General features: G+C 35.4%; 1 protein-coding gene across 6 annotated transcripts in view; it reads left to right on the forward strand.

Annotated features, from left to right (window-relative positions):
- POLQ (DNA polymerase theta) overlaps positions 1 to 24,109 on the forward strand; it is a 126,476-nt gene that overhangs the window by 28,358 nt on the left and 74,009 nt on the right. For all 6 annotated transcript variants that reach the window (XR_015724200.1, XM_045812681.2, XM_045812682.2 and 3 more), the window contains 3 exons: positions 11,835 to 12,028; positions 13,350 to 13,474; positions 14,740 to 14,983. Coding sequence is in view for 5 of the 6 variants with exons in the window: in XM_045812681.2 (XP_045668637.2) it covers positions 11,835 to 12,028; positions 13,350 to 13,474; positions 14,740 to 14,983 (563 nt within the window). In the remaining variant the exon portion in view is untranslated. The remainder of the gene's footprint in view (positions 1 to 11,834; positions 12,029 to 13,349; positions 13,475 to 14,739; positions 14,984 to 24,109) is intronic.

A 24,109-nucleotide genomic window follows, 5' to 3' on the forward strand; every position in this document is an offset into this window, starting at 1 on the left:
TAGAACAATTCCTCCTGAGGAAGAAATGTGGGCTGACTGAACAGCTACCGAACAACCAAAGACAGAACAGCAAAAGAACAACAAGAGAGATAGAGATATGGTAACAAAGGGAACCCCCATCCCCAATGCTGCAACGAGAAGGGATAGTATTGAGGGACCTGGGACAGATTCCTCTGTCCTTGTGCACAGAAAAACCATGGTTTAAAAGAGACAACTCTAGAACTCTGCCAAGTGGTGGAGGAGCTGTGGGAAAGCTTTTCAGGTCAGAGAGACTAGAGAACAACATGGTTTATGTTCTCCTTGGAGGCCTGGACTGGAGCAGTGTCCAGACACTGTGGGGGGCATGTCTGGTTGTCTTGGTGGACTTGTGACTTCAGTGAGTCTAGGGTCCACAGACCCACCCCAACCTGAGATGCACTGGCATGCAGAAGAAAAGCCACAGTTCAGAGGGGGCTGTGGAACTGCAGAAATGCTCCCTCCTCTTCCACCTTGAGGGTCCAGACCAGAGCTGGGTTTGGCCACCATAAGGGGCAGGTTCGGCTGTCATAATTGGAGGGTTTTGACTCCATAACTGGTGGGTCAGATCATCAGAGGGCCTTTGTGACCTCAGTAAGCCCAGGGTCCTGAAGGCCACATCAGCCCCATTTGCACTGGGGCACAGAAGAAAAGCTACAGCTTTAAAGGGCTGAGGAACTGTGGGAGCATGCTTTCCCCCTCCACCTTAAAAGCTCAGATTGGAGCAGGGTCTGGCTCATGGTGAGCTTGCAACCTCAGCGAGTCTAGGGTCCACAAACCCATACCAGCTATCCTGTGGTGCTGGGGCACAGAAAAAAAAAGTTACAGTTTTGTGTTGTTGTTTTTTATTTTTTAAAATTTTTACTTTTTTTAACTTTTTTTTTTTTTAAGATTTTATTTATTTATTTGACAGAGAGAGAGACAGCCAGCGAGAGAGGGAACACAAGCAGGGGGAGTGGGAGAGGAAGAAGCAGGCTCACAGCAGAGGAGCCTGATGTGGGGCTTGATCCCACAATGCTGGGATCACGCCCTGAGCCGAAGGCAGACGCTTAACCGCTGTGCCACCCAGGCGCCCCATTTTTTTTTTTTTAACTTTAAAAAGTTTGTCTAGTTTTAACTTTTTTCCTTTTGGTTTTCTTTTTCTTTTTCATTTAATTTTTTTTCTTCTTTGGTTCTCTCTGTAAAAAGTCAACATTTAAAAGAGTAACTAGCATATACATCCATAGCTCCAGCCAGCCAACAAAGTCATCAAGCACACAGTCTGTTTAGGGGTCACCATACACAAGACAATTCCTTCAACTTTAGGAGAAGTAGCAAGTCATTTCATCTAATCCATAGAAACAGACACAGAAAGTCAAGCAAAATGAGAAGACAGAAGTATATGCTTCAAAAGAAAGAACAAGAAAAAAACCTCCGTAAAAGAATTAAATGAAACAGATAAGCAATATGCCTTAAAAGAATTTAAATTAATGATTGTAAAAATACTCACTGGGCTGGAGAAAAGAATGAAAGAATTTAGTGAGACCTTCAATAAATGATAGAAAAATATTGAATGAATCAGAACTGAAGAATGCAATAACTGAAAAAACATGCTAGAGGGAATCAACAGATTAGAGCATACAGAAGAAAATATCAGTGGTCTGGAAGACAGGGTATTAGCATACAAGTTGAACAGCAAAAAGAGAAAAGATTTTTTAAAAAGGAGGATAGATTAAGAGATCTTTTGAACAACAACAAGCAAACAAACATTCACCTTATAGGGGTCCCAGAAGAAGAAGAAAGAAAGGTTAGAATACTTATTTGAAGAAATAATAACTGAAAGCCTCCTAACCTAGGGTGGGAACTAGACATCCAAGTCCAAGGAGCACTGAGAGTTCCAAATGAGATGAACTCAAGGAAGTCCACACTATAGCACATAATAATTACAATGTTAAGGGTTAAAGATAAAGAGAGAATCCTAAAAGCATCAAGAGAGAAACAAAGTTACCTCCATGGGAAAACCTGTAAGACTACCTGTTGATTTTTCAGCAGAAGCTTTGCAAGCCAGAAGGGAGTGGCATGATATATTCAAAGTACTGAAAGGAAAATCCTACAACCAAGAATATTCCACCTGGTAAGATTATCATTCAGATTTGAAGGAGAGACAAAGAGTTTCCCAGACAAGCAAGAGGTAAAGGAGTTTATCAAAACTAAAGTTGCCTTACAAGAAATAATACAGGGACTTCTTTAGGTAGAAAAGAAGTGGCCATATTTAGATATAAGAAAAATGTGAATAAAGAGTTATAAAATATGACAACACGTACATAAAATGTAGAGAAGAGAGTAGAAAGAGAAGAGGAAAAAGGAAAAAAAATGGCCACCAGATTAATATGGGCTATTTACTTAGTATATTGTATATGAACCTTATGGTAGCCACAAACCCAAAACCTATGATAGAGACACAAAAAATAAAGAGAAAGAAAACCAACAAAACATTATAGATATTCATCAATCACAAAGAGAGCAAGGGAAGAACAAAGAATTACAAAAACAACTGGAAAACCAACATTTTATATTAAGTGCAACAATTCTTTAAGTATATACCTATCAATAATTACTTTAAATGTAAATGGCCTAAAAAAATAAATGTAAATGGCCTAAATGCTCCAATCAAAAGACAGAGCGGTAGAATGGATTAAAAAACAAGACCAATCTATGTGCTGCCTTTTTAAAGGAGACTTACCTCAAACCTAAAGACACATATAGACTGAAAGAGAAGGGATGGCAAAACATTCACCATGTGAATAGAAGTGGAAAAAAAAAAACCAGTGAACCAGTATTTATATCAGACAAAATAGACTTTAAAACAAAGACTGTAATGAGACAAAGAAAGGCATCACATAATGATAAAAGGATCAACCCAACAAGAGGATATAACAATTGTAAATACATGCTCAACACTGGAGCATCTAAATACATAAAGCAAATACTAATGGAGATGAAGAGAGAAATTGATGGTAATACAATTGTAGTGGGGGATTTTAATACTCCACTTGCTTCAATGGAGAGATCATCCAGACAGAAAATTAATAAGGAAACAGTGTCTTTGAATAAGACATTGGACCAGATGTTCAATATATGTATATAGAACATTCCATCCTAAATCAAAAGAATACACATTCTTATCAAGTGCACAGGGAACATTCTCCAGAATAGATCACGTGTTAGGCCATAAATCAAGCCTCAATAAATTTAAGACGATTGAAGTCATAGTATGCATCTTTTCTGACCACAACAGTATGAAACCAGAAATAAATCACAAGAAAAAAAAAACTGGAAAAAACACAAACACATGGAGACTGAACAACATGATACTAAGCAGTCAATGGATCAATGAAGCAATCAAAGAAGAAACCAAAAAATACATAAAATACAATTGGAAATGGAAACACAATGGTCCAAAATCTCTGGACAGTGAAAGCAGCTCTAAGAGGAAAGTATATAGCAATACAGGCACTCCTGAAGAAGCAAAAAAAAAAAAAAAAAAAAAAAAAAACCCCAAAAAACAAAAACAAAAACAAAAAACCTCAAATAAATAATCTAACCGTATACCTAAAGGAACTACAAAAAAGAACAAATAAAGATTTTTTTTTAAAGATTTATTTATTTTAGAGAGAGTGTGAGCGAGCATGGGGAGGGGCAGAGGAAGAGAGAAACTTTAGTGGACTCCTCGCTGAGCTCAGAGCCTGATGTGGGGCTTGATCCCATGACCCTGAGATCATGACCTGAGCTAAAACCAAGAGTTAGACACTTAACTGACTGCGCCTCCCAGGGATCCATTTTGTTTTGGTTTTGTTTTTAAGATAACTGTGGCAATTTTGGGGAGTCAGGTTATACACAGATTTTCAACTACATGAGCAGTTGGCTCTCCAACCCCATATTCTTTAAGCGTCATCTATACTCCATGATCTAAGGACTGCAGAATGGATACTCTGTTAGCAGCCATGAAGACAGCATTTATCTTGTACATTTCCATCAGAGCTCATGGGTGACCAGGTGCATATTCTGCAGTAATTGGCAAGGAATCTTTTCTGAGTAGGTATCAACAGTGGGTTTAAAATACTCAGTAAATCATGTTGTGAACAGATGTGCTGTCATCTAGGCTTTCCTGTTCCATTTATTGAGCACAGAGTAGATTTAGCATACTTCTTAAGGGCCTTAGGATTTTTGGAATGGTAAATGAGCACTGCGTTCAAGTTCAAGTCTCTCATTGCATAATCCCCTAACAAGAGTCATCCTGTCCTTTGAAACCTTGAAGCCAGGCATTGACTCCTTTCTAGGTATGAAAGTCCTAAATGGCATCTTCTTCTACTAGAAGGCTATTTTGTCTACATTGAAAATCTGTTGTTAGTGTATTCATGTTTATTAATGATTTTAGCTAGATCTTCTGGGTAACTTGATGCAGCTTCTACATCAGCACTTGCTGCTTCACCTTGCACTTTTATGTTATGTTTAAGCTTCTTCCCTTAAACCTCATGAACCAACCTCTACTAGCTTCCAACGTCTCTTGGATAGCTTCCTCACCTCTCTCAGCCTTCGTAGAATAGAAGAGTTAGCTGGATTAGGCTTTGGCTTAAGGGAATGTTGTGGCTGTTTTGATCTTCTATCCAGAGCACTGAAACTTTCTCCACATCAGCAGTAAGGCTGTTTCACTTTCTTATCATTTGTGTGTTTCGTGGAGTAGTACTTTTAATTTAAAGGTTCAGGAACTTTTCCTTTGCAGTCACAGTTGGCCTGGCAAAAGAGGCCTAGCTTTCGGCCTGTCTCAGCTTTTGACATGCCTTCTTCACTAAGCTTAATCATTTCTAGCTTTTGATTTAAGAGACGTGGGACTCTTCCTTTCATTTGAACATGTGGAGGCCATTGTAGGGTTATTAACTGGCCTAATTTATATATCATTATGTCTCAGGGAGTAGGGAAACCCTAGGAGAGGGGGAGAGAGAGGGTAACAGCTGGTCAGTGGAGCAGTCGGAAGACACACGGTATTTATCAAGTTCACCATTTTATATGGGTATGGTTATTGATACCTTAAGACAATTACAGTAGTAACATCAAAGATCACTGATCATAGATCACCATAACAGATATAATAATGAAAAAGTTTGAAATACTGTGAGAATTACCAGATATGACCCAGAGACATGAAGTGAGCCAATACTGTTGGAAAAATGGTGCCAATAGATTTGCTCAATACAGGGCTGTCACAGACCTTTAATTTGTAAAAAAGACAGTATCTGTGAAGCACAATAAAGTGAAGCATATAAAACAAGATATTCCTGTATCTCTTTTCTTTTTTATAAATATTAGCAAGCACGTATGCATAGTCTTAGTCTACCTTCTTATACAGAAGATAGTATACTGTATACATTTTTTTGGTACCATCTTTTTTCTTAACAATATATCTTGGAAATCACTCTGTATCAGTTCATGGAGATTTTTAATTCTTTTTAAAAATATCTGTATAACTCCATTGTGTGTATACCAGTATTTATTCAATCAGGTCTCTGTTGATGGACGTTTGGGTTGTTTCCAATGTTTTGTTATGGCAAGTGATGCTACAGTGAATAACTTTGGTGCATATATTGTTTAGTTCTGATGAGGGTGTATCTTTAGGAAAGACTCCCTAAGTACAATTGCTGGATAAGTTATAAAGGCATATATAATTTTGGTTTTGCAAAATAGCCCTCTGTAAGATTTGTATCATTTTCCAGTTTTAACAGCACTATATGAGAGTATTTTTCCACAAAGTGATGAATATATTGTCAAGCTTTTATACATTTTAGTGTAATTTTAATTTATATTTTTAAATTATGAATAAAATTGAACATTTTTTTCTATTTGTTAAAGGACAGTATGCTTTCCCCACCCCCATGAATTGTCCATGTCTTTTATTTTTCTTTTGTGTTTTGGTCTTTTTCTTAAGTTTTAAAGGTTGTTTTATATATTCGGGAGAGTAGTGCTTTGTGGTATAAGGTGAAAGTAATTTTCTTCTAGTTTTTTATGTGGCTTTGACTGTATTTATTGTGTATTTACCTCACATTTTAAAAAGTGTAGTTGAATTTGTGAACTTTTGTATCAATGAGAAATGCTTTTCTTGCTGTGAGATTACAAAGGAATACACTCGCATTTTATCCCTTTTTTGAATATATCCTTATGAGTATGCAGCGCTCTCTCATTATAGTTTGGACTTGCATTTCCTTAATGGCTAATGATGTTGAGCATCTTTTTATGTGTTTATTGATCATATGAATATCTTAGAAAAATATGCAGATCCTCTGCTATTTTTAATTTTTTTTTATTATTGAGATAAGTGTTCTTTATATATTCTGGATACAAGTCTTTTATCAGATATAGGATTTAGAAATATTTTCTTCCATTCTGTGTGTTTTTTCATGTTCTTGATGATGATTTTTGAAGCACAGAAGTTGTGAGTTTTGGTCAATTTATCAATGTCTTTTCTTTTGGTGTTATATCTGGAAATCTGTGTTACTCAGTCTCACAAGGATGCACTCCTATGTTTTCTTCTAAGAGTTTTATAGTTTTATCTTACATTGACACATATGATCCACTTGGACTCTGTGACTGATGTAAGATGGGAATCTAACTTTATTCCTTTGCATGTACATATCCAGGTTTCCCTGCTCCATTTGTTGAAAATCTATTAATTGTCTTGTCATCCTTGTCAAAAATCAATTGACCATGAATGTGAGGGTTTATTTCTGGGTTTTCAATTCTGTTTCATTGATCTGTATTTATCCTTATGCTGATACTGTACTGTTTTGATCACCGTAGCTTGGTAGTAAGTTTTGAAATCAGGAAATGGGAGTCCTCTAACTTTGTGTTCTTTGAAAAAAGTTTTGACCGTTCTGGGTCACTTGCATTTCCTTATAAATTTAAGGAGCATCTTGCCAATTTCTGCAAAGAAGCCAGCTGAATTTTGATAGGGGCTGTGCAGAATTGGTAGGTCAATTTGGGAAATATTGTCATCTTACTCTTAAGTCTTCCAGTCCATGCAGATAGGCGTTTTCATTTATTTAGGTCTTTAATATCTTTCAAAAATTTTTTCAGTTTTCCGAATACAAGTTTCATATTTTTTTTGTTAAACTTATTGCTAAGCACTTTATTCTTTTTGATGCTATCATAAATGGAATTTATTTCTTAATCACGTTTACAGACTCTTTATTAAAGTTTATAGAAAAACTTATTTCTTGTATATTAATCTTGTATCCTGTAACCTATTAAACTTGTTCATTAATTTTAATAATATTTTTGTGCATTCCTCAGGATTTTCTATACATAAGATTATACCATCTGCAAGTAGAGATAGTTTTGCTTCTGCTTTCCAGTCTGGTTGTCTTTTATTTATTTTTCTTTCTCCTAATTGACCTGGTTAGAATCTCCAATAAAATATGGAATAGAAGTAGCAACAGCAAACATCTTTGTCTTGTTCCTTATCTTGGGGAAAAAGTATTCAGTTTTTCACCATCTTGGTGTTCATTGTGGGTTTTTTGAAGGTGGCCTTTATCAGGTTGAGGAAGTTCTTTTCTATTACTAGTTTGCTGAATGTTTTTATCATGAGAAGTTGTTAGATTTTGTCAGGTGTTTTTTCAGCATATGTTGAGATCATCATGTGGTTTTGTCCATTTTATTGATATATTGCATTAATTGATTTTCAGATATTAATCTTGGATTTTCTGGGTAAACCCCACTTGGTTATTTGTATAATATTTATCTGTTGCTAGATTTGGTTTGCTAGTATTTTACTGAGGATTGTTGTATCTATATTTATTAGATATAGTGGTCCATAGTTCTCTTTTCTCATGATGACTTTGTATAGTTTTGAGGAAGAATTTGTGAAAGATTGCTGTTATTTCTTATTTAAACATTTGATAGATTTCACCAGTCAAGCCATTTGGGCCTGGACTTTTCTTTGGAGTAAATTTATTACTAATTCAAACTCTTTACTTATAATAGGTCCATTAATATCTCCTATTTTTTCCTGACTCAATTTTGGTAGTTTGTATGTTTTCAGGAATTTGTTCATCTAGATTATCTAATTTGTTGGTATTCAGCTCACATTATTTCTTTATAATCTCCCCTTTTTTCTCTGTACATTCAATAGTGGTGTCCCTTCTTCCATTTCTGACTTTAGTAATTTAAGAATCTCTCTTCATTTCTGGATCAGTCTAGCTAAAGGTTTTTCAATTTTTGTTGATCTTTTTAAAGCACTGTTAAAAAAAATGTTTAAACAAGGAGACCATTAGACTGAGGAGGCTCTAATGCCTTGGTAGTTTACACAAGCAAACCAAAACTTAAGCCAGAGGCAATGTACTCAAATCCAAGAAATTTAAACTTGAGAACAACTAATCACAAACAGCCAATGAGGCTTTCCCAAATAAGGTAAGTGCTTAAGCTATCCTGGAGAATGTTCCTTGTGTTCAAGAAGAATGTGCACTCTTGTTGGATGGAGTTCTATGGATGTCTGTTAGCTCTATTTGATTTAGAATGTTGTCTTAGAAGACTAAGTTCATCTGCTTAGTTGTCTATCCATTGTTGAAAGTTAGGGTATTTAAGTCTTCAACTGTTATTTTTGAATTGTCTGTTTCTCTCTTCATTTCTTTCAAGTTTTGTTCATGTATTTTGGCACCCTGTATGTATTTATAGTTGTTTATATATACTTGATGGATTGATCCTTTTATCATTATAGAATGTTCCCCTTATTTTTATTAACATTTTTTAACATTCTATTTTATGTGATTTTAGTTTGGCCACTCCAGCTTCATTATGGTTGTGGTTTGCATAATACTTTCCCTTTTCTCTTCCTTTTACTTTTGACCTATTTGTATTTTTGTATCTATATTGTGTCTCTTACAGACAACATATAATTGGATTCTTTTTTTTTATGCAGCCTTTTAATCTACCTTTTGTTATTTAATCCATTCACATTTAATGTTATTGAGTAACATGGAGTAACATCTATGTGTTGTCTTTTTATTTTCTATATATCTTTTGTCCTTTCTGTTCTCCTGTACTTTTTTTTTTTCTGATTTCTTTTGAATTAATTGGGTATTTCCTAGTATTACATTTTAATTTCTTTAATTAATTTCTCTCTCTCTCTCTCTTTTTGGAGTTATTCCCAGGGTTACTCAAGGGGTTACAATACAGCTTAAAATTTATACCAATTCAATTCCAGTGAGATATAGAAACATTATTCTTGCATAGTGCTATTCTTTTTTTGTGCTATTATTGTTATACATGTACATCTATAGGTGTTACCCAATAGAACATTGTTATTATGTAATCTTATATCTTTAAAGAAGGTGAGAGGAGAGAAAAACCTGTATTTATGCAGTTTGTTTTATTAAAATTCTTACAATTTCTGTTTTTCTTTATTTGTTCCTTGGATTTTAGTTACTGTCTCTTCTCATTTCCTTGCTCCCATACAGCTTTGCTCTGTTAACTCTAAACAGAGCAAAGAGAACTTTTATTTATGTTAAAAATGAATTTATTCAGGAATAGCAGAGGAATTACAATTTGGGACAAGGAAGCTATGGTGAACCATAAGGAAGTCTAATCTAAAGAGGGAAAGTCAGCTTTTATTAGGGTTTCAGAGGAAATTGGGGAGGATCGTTTTGAACAAGTTTATTGGTAAAGAACAAGAGTTTGAGGTGGATTTTGATTGGCTGCAAACAGAGGTTAGTGTGTTGTTGCTAGAGCAGGGAAGGATCTTCCTTTTTTTAAAGGCAGGAGATTAAATTCCAAAGTGAAAACTGTTCTCCCTTGTTGAAATAAATCTTCCTTCTTCCTCCTGCAATGAGTATGTGCATGAGCTTGCCCCCATTGGGGCTTCCCTCCTCCATGGTAAGGGGAGTTTCCTTTTTTTTTTTTTTTTTAAAGATTTTATTTATTTATTTGACAGAGATAGAGACAGCCAGCAAGAGAGGGAACACAAGCAGGGGGAGTGGGAGAGGAAGAAACAGGCTCATAGCGGAGGAGCCTGATGTGGGGCTCGATCCCGTTAACGCTGGGATCACGCCCTGAGCCGAAGGCAGCCGCTTAACCACTGTGCCACCCAGGCGCCCCAAGGGGAGTTTCCTTTATTTTCACAACTCCCACCTGTCACCTTGGGCTATTATTGTCAAATGTATTGCACTTTTATATGTTATATACTTTTTTTTTAATACAGTTGCTTTTTAAATCAGTCAAGAGAAGAAAGAAGGGGAATATGTGATAATAATGTCTTTATAAGTATCTACATAATTACTTTTTTTGGCACTCTAGTTTTTTGTGTGTTGAATTAAAATACTGTTTTGGGAAACTTTTTTTCAACCTGAAGAATTTTCTTTAGTATTTCTGATAAAGCAAATCTGCTAGAAAAGAATTTTTTTTAGTTTTTGTTTATCTGAGAATGTCTTTATTATGCCTTTATTTTAGAAAAATAGTTTCCTTTATGTAATATTCTTGGTTGACAAGTTTTTTTTTTTTCTTTCAGCAGTTAGAATATGTCATTTCACCATGGAACACTACAACAAAACTAATTATGTACTGTATGGTGACTAACATAACATAATAAAAATTTTTTTAAAAAACTTAAAAAACAAAAAATGATGCAAAAGAAAAAAAAAGAATACGTCATTTCACTGCATTCTAGACTTAATTGTTTTTGATGAAAAGTCAGCTCTTAGTCTTATTGGGTTTCCCTTGTATATGATGTATTGTTTTTCTGCTGTGGCTTTCAAGATTTTCTCTTTTTTGTTTTTTTGCAATTTGACTATGATGACTATGGGTGTGGATCTTTCTGTGTTTAGCCTACTTGGGGTTCACGTTGTCTCTTGGATATGTAAGCTAATGTTTTTAATCAAATTTGAGAAGTTTTTAACATTCTTCATATGTTTTTTTCTATTGTTTTCTGCCTTCATCTGGTACTCTTGTTATGTATATATCATTGCACATAATAGTTTCCATATTTCTGAGTGTTTGTTAATTTTTCCTCCCCTTTTTTCTGTCCTCTGATTGCATAGTATCTACTGATATAGCTTCATGTTTGCTCATTCTTCTGCCAGCTTGCATCTAGTCTTGAGCTCTATAGTGAATTATTTATTTTAGTTATTATACTCTTCACCTTCAGAATTTCCATTTGGCTTTTTTTTTTTTTTTTTTATCATTTCTTTCTTTTTACCCTTATCCTTTACTTGGTGAGACATTGTCATTGTACCTTCCTTTACTTCATTTAGCATGTTTTTCTTTTGTTCTTTGACCATATTTGTCTACTTTGAAGTCTTTGACATTCCCAACATCTGGAACCTCTCAATGGTGTTTCTTTTGCAAGCTTTTTCTCTTGTGTTTGGGGCATACTTTCCTGTTTCTTTGCATGTCTCATAGTTTTTATTGTTGTTGTTGAACCCTGGATATTTTAGATAATATAGCATTTGTGAATATCGATTCCTCCTTTCCTTTCCTCCTCTTTCTCTTCTCCTGATTCTTCCTTGGAAATCAGAAAATACTTAAGATTATACTTAGCATTGGAATGTTGAGATTAAAAGTGTCTGTGATTAAAGTTCTTGGATTCTGTGAAATCCAGTTTGTATGCTCAGTGATCTCTTTTCTTGGGGTATGAGTTGTTTGTGAATAAATGAAATTTCCATATAAATGAGGTGTTGTCACATTTAGAATTTTTTCCAAATGCTGAGACATTTGGTTTAATATAAAGTTTACATTTATAGTTTTATTCCTTTTGCAATGCAATAATTCAGCTAATGAATGATGCTTCTTCCCTTTAGGTTACACCTATGTTTGAGGATTGGACTACTATTGATTGGTATCGATTTTTCTGTTTATGGGAAAAATTGCCAACTTCTATGAAACGGGTGGCAGAGCTAGTCGGAGTTGAAGAAGGGTTCTTGGCTCGCTGTGTGAAAGGAAAAGTCATAGCAAGAACTGAGAGACAGCATCGCCAGATGGCCATCCATAAAAGGTAAATACCAAGTGGCCTTGACTGTCCAGTATTTAACACAGTTTTGGATATATAGTAGATGTTCAGTTTATTATAGTCACTTTCATTATCATTAAAATCAAAGTTTTAGGGGTGCCTGGGTGCTTCAGTCAGTTAAGTGTCTGCCTTCCGCTCAGGTCATGATCCCAGGGTCCTGGGATTGAGCCCCACATTGGTCTTCCTGCTCAGTGGGGAGTCTGCATCTCCTTCTTCCTCTGCTTCTCCTCCCAGCTTGTGCTCTCTCTCTCTTTCTCTCTCTCAAATAAATAAAATCTTTAAAAAATAAGATCAAAGTTTTGGCTGAGTAAAATGTCACTTTCTTGTGTTTACTGAATTTATCAATATTTTAGTTTCTCCCTTAATACTTGTTTAGAAGCCATTATAGATGAAGACCTTTTAAAGTAGAACAGTTAAGGGGCGCCCGGGTAACTCATTTGCTTAGGCGTCTGCCTTCAGCTTAGGTCATGATCTCAGGGTTCTGGGATCACGCCTCACGTCAGGCTCTCTGCTCAGCAGGGAGCCTGCTTCTCCCTCTCCCTGCCCCTCCCCCTGCTTGTGCTCTCTCTCTTTCTCTCTCACTCTGTCAAAATAAATAAAAATAAAATCTTTAAAAAAAATAAAGTAGAACATTTAATTATTTCCTTTACTTAAAGATGTGAATTAGAACTGATAACTTAGTGTAGCTTCATTTGAGGATATGGTTTGTATCATTATTATAAATGATTGATTATTACCATGGAAGAGCCAATTAAAAGATTCAGATGGGGAAATTGAATCATTTAGCTTCTTTGAAATATAATAAAATTATTTTTCTTGATGGTAGTCTCTAGTAAATTATTTACAACATAAGTGTAAATATTTTAAGGATTTATATAGTTGGATTATTTGTGGCACTATTACCATTCAAGTCAAAACTGGTTTTTATTTTCAAATTCTGTCAGTTTTTGGATATATGAGTAGGTGATTATATAACTGTGTATCAAATGTTCTTTTAAATTTTTTGTGCCATTCTATTTCTTGAACCAAATCTTATTTCTTGAAATTAGTTAACAGTATTAAAATATGGAGGTCTTTTTGTTATATAAATATTAGTTCCTTGCTATGCTATAGTACTAATGTATGTCAGAATTTATTTGATAAACATTGAGCTCAGTCTTTGTCCACTAATCCTATATCCTATTAGGAATCTTCTCAGAGTGTTATAAATCTTCTCTTGGGTTTTTGCTTCTTTCTTGTTTCTCAGCATATGTTGTATCTTCACTGTAGACATCTCTTACCATACTTACGGTGATTTACTTTCCAGGTTTTTTACCAGTCTTGTGCTATTAGATTTAATCAGTGAAGTTCCCTTAAAGGCAATTAACCAGAAATATGGATGCAGTCGTGGACAGATTCAATCTTTACAACAGTCAGCTGCTGTTTATGCAGGTCAGTTAAACAAGGGCTTCCATATTTATTTGAGACTCTGTAGTTTGAGGTCGAGTTAAGATTACTTTTTTTTTTTCAAATTTTGTCTTATTTTAGGCTTTTCTAAAAGCGAGGGGATCGTGGGAAGCCATAACTGTCATCATCAAACACCTAAAACTATGGCTTCTCTGGGTTCAGTTATCCTGCTCCAGAGGCTTGGCAGCTAGCGGAGGGTCTGGACATTAGTCCCCCTCTATTGCTTAGCAACTGCTGACCATCCTCCTTCCTGTTTATTTTTTTCCGTTTTCCCTGTTACAGGAAGAAATAGACACAAAATTATCAACAGTTTCCCTTTTCTCATCAACTTACTGATTAATATTTGTTATTGAGGAGGATGGCAAATGGAGAGGGATTTCTGGATTTCTCTTGGACTGTTCTAAAGAACTCTTCTCTAGGGAAGCACTGGTCTCTCCTTGATAAAATTAAACTCCTATCTCTAAGCTAGGCAAACAGGGAAATTCTGGGTCTGATTTTACCAGGAAATCCTTATATGCCCTTAGGAAGGAAACCCTGAGCTGCTGGAGAGTGTGTGGATTATATGTGTAAGAGGTTTCATTATGAAGGGGTGTGCATATATGAGCATATTGAGGGAAAAATGGGGGGAGAAGGTTGTAAGAAGGGAGAGACTCTTCAACTCATTGGCATGAAAGATCTCAAATTGCCTGTAGGGCTAATGTTCTCATAGGGTCGTGATTTTCTTAATGACTTGGCATTGGCTATTCTGGCCTCTTTATTTCATGGGGGAATAGCTACTGAACTGGCCAACCTTTCTTTGAAGAAAATATCAATGGAGCTTCACTTTTTGTACTCCTTTCAGCACTTGAATATTTAAATCAGCCCTCTTATTTTTCTGTAGTTGAAAAGAGTCCCTCACCTGTTTTAAGAGTTCTCTCTTCCTTAAAAAAAAAAAAAAAAAGAAAGTAAGGAAGAACGAGACAGAGGAATGTTTGTTTTGTGTTAACATGCTCTATCTCAGTTGTTTCAAATACCAAGTTCATGATTAAGAATAAGTGAGATGACATTTAATATGTTTAGCCCATTTATTGACCAGTTAGCTAGGCCTTAACATGTGTCTACTATCCTGTTAACTTATACTTTGTGCCTCTTAAACTTCACAATTCTGCAGGTAAAAACAAACAACACAGCAAAACAAAAGTAAATCTAAAGAAATAGAGAATTATCTATAAAGAATTTTTAATTCAATAAATATTCTATGATTATTCTAGGGATGATTACAGTATTTTCCAACCGCCTGGGCTGGCACAACATGGAACTACTACTTTCTCAATTTCAGAAGCGTCTTACATTTGGCATCCAGAGGGAGCTGTGTGACCTGGTCCGGGTGTCCTTACTTAATGCGCAGAGAGCCAGGTTCCTCTATGCTTCTGGCTTTCTTACTGTGGCAGATCTTGCCAGAGCAGATATTGCGGAGGTGGAGACTGTTCTGAAAAATGCCGTTCCCTTTAAGAGGTAAGAAAGCCCCCCTGGGTAGTTATTAAATGAATGATCATGTCAATTTGTAAATAATAGATAGAAAATGTGCTAAAATATTTTTTCTTAGATAATATCATGACATACATGGTGTCAGTGGAAGAAAATGAGATTGCTTTTCCCCCCTTCAAATTACTGTCATTTTGTGTGTGTATGTATAATATTTTTTAGATTGAAGCATAGGTGACACACAATGTCATATTACTTTCAGCTGTGCAATATAGAGATTTGAAAAATCCGTATGTTATGCTCCACTCACCACAAGTGTAGTTACTATTTTTCACCATGAAATGCTATTAAATACTATTGACTGTATTCCTTATGCTGTGCATTTTATCCCCATGACTTAATCATTCAATAACTGAAAGCCTCTTTCTCCCATTCCCCTTCACTCATTTTGCCTATCTCCCTGCCCCTCCCCTCTTGCAATCATCACTGTGTTCTCTGTATTTATGGGACTATTTTTGCTTTTAGTCTGTTTTGTTTTTTAGATTCTACATGTAAGTGAAATCGTATGGTATTTGTCTTTCTCAGTCTGACTTATTTCACTTGGCATAATACCTTCTAGGTCTATCCATGTTGTCAAAAATGGCAAGATCTCATATTTTTTTATGGCAGAGTAATAGTTCATCATAGATAGATTGATTGATCTTTATAAATTTATCATCCATCGTATATATATTATCACATCTATATCCCTTCATCTACCCATGGACACTTGAGTTGCTCCCGTATCTTGGCTGTTGTAAATAATGCTGCAATAAACATAGACGTGCATGTATCTTTTCAAATTAGTGTTTTATTTTCTTTAGGTAAATACTCAGCAGCAGAATTACTGGATTGTATAGTATTTTTGTTTAAATTTTTTGGAAAACCTCCATGCTGTTTTCCACAGTGGCTGGTCCAGTTTATGTTCCTACCAACAGTGCACAAGGGTTCCTTTTTCTCCACATCTTCACCAACACTTGTTATTTCTTGTGTGTGTGTTTTATTCTAGGTGTTCTGATAGGTGTAAGGTGATATCTCATTGTGGTTTTGATTTGATTTCCTCAATGACTGGTGATGTCAAGTAACTTTTCATGTGTCTGTTTGCCATCTATATGTCTTCTTTGGAAAAATGTCTATTTAGGTCCTCCATCCATTTTTAAATGGATTATTATTATTATTTTTTGGTGTTTGAGTCATATAAATTCTTTATACTGTTAACCTGTTATTGGATATATCATTTGTGGATGTCTTCTCCCATTCAATAGGTTACCTTTTTTTTCATTGAGTGTTTCATTCACTGTGCAAAAAAAAAGCTTTTTATTTTGATGCAGTCCCAAAAGTTTATTTTTGCTTTTGTTTCTCTAGTGAGAGGAGATACATGTAGTAAGATGTTGCTAAGGCCAATGTCAAAGAAATTACTGCCTACATTTTCTTCTAGGAGTTTTATGGTTTTGGGTCTCACACTTAAGTCTTTAATAATCCATTTTGAGTTTTTGTATGGTGTAAGAAGTGATTCACTTTCATTCTTTTGCATGTAGATGTCTGATTTCCTCTGCATCATTTATTGAAGAGGCTGTCTTTTTCCCATTGCATATTCTTTTTTTTTTTTTAAAGATTTTATTTATTTATTTGACAAGAGATAGAGACAGCCAGCGAGAGAGGGAACACAAGCAGGGGGAGTGGGAGAGGAAGAAGCAGGCTTCCCAGCGGAGGAGCCTGATGTGGGGCTCGGTCCCAGAATGCTGGGATCACGCCCTGAGCCGAAGGCAGATGCTTAATGACTGAGCCACCCAGGCGCCCCCCATTGCATATTCTTGCCTCCTTTGTCATAGATTAATTGACTATATAAGCGTGGGTTTATTTCTGGGCTCTGTATTCTGTTTCATTGATCTATATGTCTGTTTTTGTGCCGGTACCACACTATTTTGATTACTACAGCTTTGTAGTTCATCTTGAAATCAAGATTGTGGTACCTCCAGCTTTGTTCTTCTCGAGATTGCTTTGGCTATTTAGGGTGTTTCGTGGTTCCATTCGAATTTTGGTAGTATTTGTTCAAGTTTTGTGAAAAATGCTGTTGATATTTCGATAGGGATTGTATTGAATCTGTAAATTGCCTGGGTAGTACGGACATTTTAACAATATTAATTCTTCCAATCCATGAGCATGGTAATCTCTTTCCATTTGTTTGTGCTGTTTTCAATTTCCTTCATCAGTGTTTTATAGTTTTCAGAGTACAAGTTTTTTGGTGCAATTGTAAATGGTATTGTTTTCTTCTGTTTCTACTATGTTGTTATTAGTATAGAAATGCAACATATCTCTTTGTCTTAGTTTTGTATTCTACAATTCTACCTAAATTTACTGAATTCTAATAGCTTTTTGGTGGATCTTTAGGGTTTTTTATGTATAGTATCATATCATCTGCAAATAGTGATAGTTTTACTTCTTCTTTGACAGTTTAGATGTTTTGTATTTCTTTTTTTGGTCTGATTGCTGTGGCTAGGCTTTACAGCACTGTGTTGAATAAAAGTAAGGAGAGTGGGCATTCTTGTCTTGTTTCTGATCTTAGGGGAAAAGCTCTCAGTTTTTCACTATTGAGTATGATGTTAGCTGTGGATTTTTCACATATGGCCTTTATAATGTTGATGAGGTATGTTCTCTCTAAACTTTGTTGAGAGTTTTTCTCATGAACTCATGTTGAATTTTGTCAAATGCTTCTTCTGTGTCTATTGAGATGATCATATGATATTTGTCCTTTGTTTTGTTTATTTGGTGTATCATGTTGATTTGTGAATATTAAATTAACCTTGCATCCCCAGAGTAAATCCCATTCAGTCATGGTGGATGATCCTTTTAATGTATTGTTGAATGTTGTTTGCTAATATTTTGTTGAGGATTTTTGCATCTATATTCATCAGGGGCATTGGCCTGTAAGTTTATTTTTTTTTGTTAGTGCCTTTGGTTTTGGTATCAAGGTAACACTGGCTTTGTAGAATGTATTTGGAAGTTTTCCTTTCTCTTCTATTTTTTGGAATAGTTTGAGGAAAATAGGTATTTGCTGTTCTTTAAATGCTTGGTAGAACTTGTCTGTGAAGCCATTTGGTCGGGGACTTTTGTTCATTGGAGTGTTTTTGATTACCAATTCAATTTCATCACCAGTAATTGGTATGTTCAGCTGCTCTGTTTCTTCCTGATTCGGTTTGGGAAGATTGTATGTTTCTAGGAATTTATCCATTTCTTCTAGGTTGTCCAATTTGTTGACACATAATTTTTTGTAATATTCTCATAATTTTTTGTATTTCTGTGGTGTTAGTTATTAATTTCCCTCCTTCATTTCTGATCTTATTTGTGTCCTCTCTTTTTTCTTGATGAGTCTGGCTAAAGGTTTATCAATTTTATCTTTTCAGAGAACCAGTTCTTGGTTTCCTTTATCTTTTCTATAGTTTTTTAAATCTCTATTTCATTTATTTCTACTCAGATCTTAATTTCCTGCCCTCTACTAACCTTGGCCTTTGTTTGTTCTCCTTTTTCTAGTTCAAGTTTAGATTGTTTGAGATTTTTCTTATTTCTTGAGGTCGGCTTGTATCGCTATGAATTTCTCTCAGAATTGTTTTCATTGCATTCCAGAGATTTTGGATTGTCTTTTTATTTTCATTTGCCTTCATGTATCTTTTAATTTACTCTTTGACTTCTTCACTGGCCCATTGGGTGTTTAGTAGTTTGCTGTTTAGCCTCCATGTGTTTTTGGTTTTTTTTGTTTTTTTCTTGTGATTGATTTCTAGTTTTATACTGTTGTGGTTAGAAGAGATGCTTGATATGATTTTAATCTACTTAAATTTACTGGGACTTGTCTTATGGTCTAATGTGTGGTCTATCCTGGAGAATGTTCCGTGTACATTTGAACTGAATGTGTGTTTTGTTGTTTTTATATGGAATGTTCTGCATGTGTATATTAAGTACATCTGGTCTTAATGTGTCATTTAAAGCCACTGTTCCCTTCTTTTTTTGTCTGCATGATCCTTTCTTTTTTTCTTTCTTTCTTTCTTTCTCTCTCTCTCTCTCTCTCTCTTTCTTTCTTTCTTTCTTTCTTTCTTTCTTTCTTTCTTTCTTTCTTTCTTTCTTTCAAGATTTTATTTATTTGAGAGAGCATGAGCCGTGGAGTGGGGAGTGACAGAGGGAGAGGGACAAGAGACTTGTTGCTGAGCAGGGAGCCCAACGCAGGGCTCCAACCCAGAACCTCAGAATCACGACCTGAGCTGAAGGCAGACACTTAACTGACTGAGCCACCCAGGTACCCCTGGATCTTATTTTTTTTTTTTAAAGATTTTATTTATTTATTTGACAGAGATAGAGACAGCCAGCGAGAGAGGGAACACAAGCAGGGGGAGTGGGAGAGGAAGAAGCAGGCTCATAGCGGAGGAGCCTGATGTGGGGCTCGATCCCAGAACGCCAGGATCATGCCCTGAGCCGAAGGCAGGCGCTTAACCGCTGTGCCACCCAGGCACCCCTGGATCTTATTTTTTTAATCTATTCTACCACTCTTTATCTTTTGATGGGAGCATTAGACCTACTTGTATATTTCAAGTAATTATTGTTAGGTATGTATTTATTGCTCTTTTGTCAATTGTTTTCTGGTTGTTCTGTAGTTCTTCTCTGTTTCTTTCTTCCTCTTTCATTCTCTTCCTGTTGGTGACTTTCTGTCGTGTTATGTTGATTGTCTTTATTTTTTGTGTACCTATTACAGATTTTGGCTTTGTCTTTACCATGTTCATATATAACATTTTAAATATATAGCAGTCTGTATTAAGTCAATGGTCACTGAAGTTTGAACAAACTCTCAAAGAAAATTTCTTTCTCTCCCCTCCCCACATTTTATGTATATGTTGTCATGTATCTTTTTATTAATAATTTCTTACTTTTGATTATGGCCTTTTCTTTTTCACTTAAAGAAGTCCCTTTAACATTTCTTGTAAGACTAGCTTAGTGATTTGAACTCCTTTAACTTTTGTTTTTCTGGTAAATTCTTTATCTCTCCTTCAGTTGTGAATGATAACCTTGCCACACCAAGAGTGTTCTTCGTTGTAGGTTTTTTTTCCCTTCAGCTCTTTGAATATATCATACCACTCTATTGTGGCCTGCAATATTTCTGCTGAAAAATCTGCTGGTAGCCTTAAGTGGTTTCCCTTGTATATAACTTTTTCCTTCTCCTTGCTCTTTTTAGAATTTTCTCTTTATCTTTAACCTTTAACGTTTTAATTATATATGTTATGGTATGGAACTCCTTGGGTTCATCTTGCTTGAAACTCTGTATCCTTCCTGAACCTAGATGTCTGTTTTCTTCCCCCAGATTAAGGAAGTTTTCAGCTATTATTTCTTCAAATAAATTTTCTTCCCTTTTATTTCTCTCTTCTCTTCTGGGACCTCCATAATGCGAATGTCTGTTTACTTGATGTCATCCTAGAGATTATATTTTTTATCTCTTTGTTGAAATTTTCACTGAGTTCTTCCACTCTTGTCTCCAGTCCAGTGAGCTTCCTTAAGATCATTACTTTAAACTTTATGAAGTGTATTTTTTCTGTTTCATTTAGTTCTTTTTCTAAGATTTTGTCTTGTTCTTTTGTTTGGAGCATATTCTTCTGTCTCCCCATTTTGCTTGATTTTCTATGTTTGTTCCTTTGAATTGAGTAGAACAGCTGCTTCTAAACTTGAAGGAAAGGTATTATGTATGGTCATTCCCGTGTAGTCTATGTGTGCCTAATAACTTTGGCTGGCTGGCTGGAACTGTGGCTGCCATGGGCATGGAGTCCCAGGCACTCCTTGTTTGGGCTACCCTGGTAGCATGACTAGAGCTGAAGTGGGCTTGGGTCAGGTGGTCTCAGGGCTTTCTATGGAAAGGAAGGGTCTGGCAAGACAGCTACCACTGAAGTTGGTGCAGGCTGGGGCAGTCCCTGGGCTCTCTATACAGAGAGCACCCTGGTGGGATAGTTGAAGCTGAAGTGGGCAGGGGCCAGGACTTGAAGTTCAGGGTCTCTCTACCCACAGGGTTTGCTGGGACGACAGTTGAAGCTGAAGGGGGTGCACGCTAGGTGTTCTGGGGGGCTCCACACAAGATGCCCAGACAAAGTGGCTGGAACTAAGGTGGGTGTGGGTCAGGGGTTGTTGGAGCACTCTTTGCTGGAGGTGTATTAGCAAACTATCTGGAGCCAAAGTAGTATGGGCCTGGGTCTGGGGTGCTTTGCTCCTGTGTGCGCCACCTTGCTGCATCAGCTGGAGCTGTAGTGAGTACTGACCTGGGATGTCTTCCTGGTGGCCACCACACTGGTGCTGCCTCGGTGGGATGGCTGGGGCTGGTATGGGCTAAGGGTCTGGGGCTCACTGAGGTGGTAGGCCAGCTAGTGCACCCAGACCCTGCTTCTGTCTGTGCTATCAAGGTGCGAGGGAGCATAAACTGGTACTTGCTGCCCCTATGTCCCGAACAGGGTTCCAGCAGCGCCCCCCCAATCTTGTAAAGTTCTAGGTCTAGTTTCTTTATGTTCTAGTTGCTGTTTGTACTTCTGTATTATGCTAAGGCTGCTATTGCTGTGATTATGCATTTTCTGAATGCCTAGAACTTTATTGATCAAAAGTACTAATATCAGTAGTAGGAAAAATCAACATCACATACCTCCTCTTCTGACACAGTGAGAAAGACACAGCATTACTCCTGGAGTATTCTTATCAAGAATGTCTAAAATAAATTTAGTTATAGGGAAACATTAGACAAACCTAAATTGGGAGATATTGTACAAAATAATTGGCTAGTACTCTTCAAAAATACCAAGGTCTTAAAAAAAAAAAAAGAGACGGAGGAACTGTTTCTAATTAAAGGAAGATAAAGAGACATGATGACTAGATGTACCACCTTTTTCTAGATTGGATTAGAAAAAGGACATAAGTGGAACAATTGGTGAAACTTGAATAAGGTGTGTAGATTAGATATAGCATTGTGTTAATGTTAATTTTCTCAATGGAAACTGGTGTCTGGCATCTGGCCACCCTTTCCTTTTAGTACTTGGTACTTAAGAGCCAGAAAACCCAGTTAGCATTTTGATTGTCTCAGTTTGCCATTAACAACAATTCACAATGAATTACCTAATGCATATGTATTTTCATATTGTTGGTGATGTTTCTTCAGAGTAAATTTCTGGACGTGGAATTTCAAAAGTTAAGTGCTTGTGTCACTTTATTAGATTCCAGATTGCCCTGCAGGTTACATTCTCACTAAGCTATTACCCCACAGCCTTGCCAACAGAACCCATTATTAGAGGTTTTCATTTTACCAGTCTGATAGGTGAGAAATTGTATCTCAGCCTGGTTTAGTGTGCATTTCTCCAATTGTGAGTGATGGTAGAGATGTTTTCATACATTTCAGGATTTTTTTTTCCGTATCTTTGTGAATTATCTTGTTATGTCTTTTCATTATGTTTCTACTGGATTTGGTCTTTTCCCTCTCCTTTTAAAGAATCTTTTCAAAATTGATTAGAGTCTTTAGCTGTTTATTTTTATGTATATTGCAAATATTTTCTCAAAATTTATGAATTGTCTTTTGACTTATTGCATTGTTTTTGCTATGCAGAATTTTAATTTTTCTATTGATTTTTTTAAACTGTCTTTCTTTCTTTCTTTTGTTTTTGCTTTGAATTATCAGAGTTAGAAAACTTTGTACTGAGGTTTAAAAGAAATTCATTCGTGTTTTCTTCTAGTATTTATAGATTTGTATTTAGATTCCTGATGCATATAAAATTTAATTTTGTGAATGGTGTGAAGTCTGGATCTAATTTCATCTTTTATCCAATGGCTTTCATTTATTTTAAAAAAAGACTATCTTTGCCTTAGTAATTTGAGATGCCATCTTTATCATATACTAAATATCTATAATTAGGTTTGTTTCTGGACTTTCTATTCTGCTTACTATTCTTTTTGTCAATTCATGAGCAAGTACCATACTTTTAATTATAAAGCTTTATATATGTTTTAATCTCTGATAGGGCACTTTCCCACGTACTTTTTCAGTATTTTTCTGGCTATTCTTGTGTATTTTCCCATATGAAAGTTATAGTGTTGTTATTTTATTGGGATTAGATTGAAACTTAACTTAGAATTGACAACTTTATATTGGTTTATGAACCTATCCAAGGATAGGTAATATCTTTGAATTTAATGTAGTTTTGTGATTGTCAAGAGTTTTCAAAAGATTTCCTCATATAGATTTTCAGAAGTTTTAGGTTTTGCTCACACAGGGTTTATACATTTCTCGTTAAAGTTATCCCTATTCAATCTTTAGTGTTATTTTAATTGATGGCTTTCTTCTACGATGTCTTTTACATCATTATTATTTGAGTATGTGAACACTGTTTTTGTATATTTTTTATCCTATTTTCAGAATTCTTTTATTGTTTGAATTACTTTTATCATTGGTTCTCTAGAATCTTCCAGGTATATTGTTATATCATCTGCAAGTAGCTATTTTACTTCTTTCTTAATAATTCATATGCTTTTAATTGATTTCTCTTAATTGTATTAGCTGATACCTCTAATATGTAGTAGTATTAGGGGTGGTAGTAATAGTGGGCATTTTTCTTTGTGATCTTAGTGGAAAGGCCTCTGGTGTTACTTTAGTAGGATACTGTCTTCAGGACTATGATGTGTGTGTATATATGTAGGTTTGTATGTATGTATTATCATTTTAAGAGTGTCCATCCATTGAAATTTCCCTGAATACTTTTATCATGATTGGATGCTCAGTTTTGTCAAAGGATTTTTTAGCATTTATTGAGATATTGATAGGGTTTTTCTCCCCTGTTTCATTTATTAGCACAGTGCATTATATTAATAGATTTCCTAATATTGAATCAATTATATGTTCCAAAATAAATTTAATTTGGTTATCTTATTTTATTACATGATTTTGGATTCTGTTTGCTAATATCTAAAATGGTATACTTTTGCATTTTTATTTATAAATAATATTGGTCTGTAGTTTTCTTGCATTGTGTGTTTTTTGCACTATCTTTATTTAAGTTTTGGTATCAGTTTTGTTATCAGACTTGCTTCATGAAAGAGAATTATGAAGTGTTTTTT

The sequence above is a fragment of the Ursus americanus genome, chromosome 4, assembly GCF_024610735.1.
Source record: "Ursus americanus isolate L20-20 chromosome 4, mUrsAme1.1.p, whole genome shotgun sequence".
NCBI lineage: Eukaryota > Metazoa > Chordata > Mammalia > Carnivora > Ursidae > Ursus > Ursus americanus.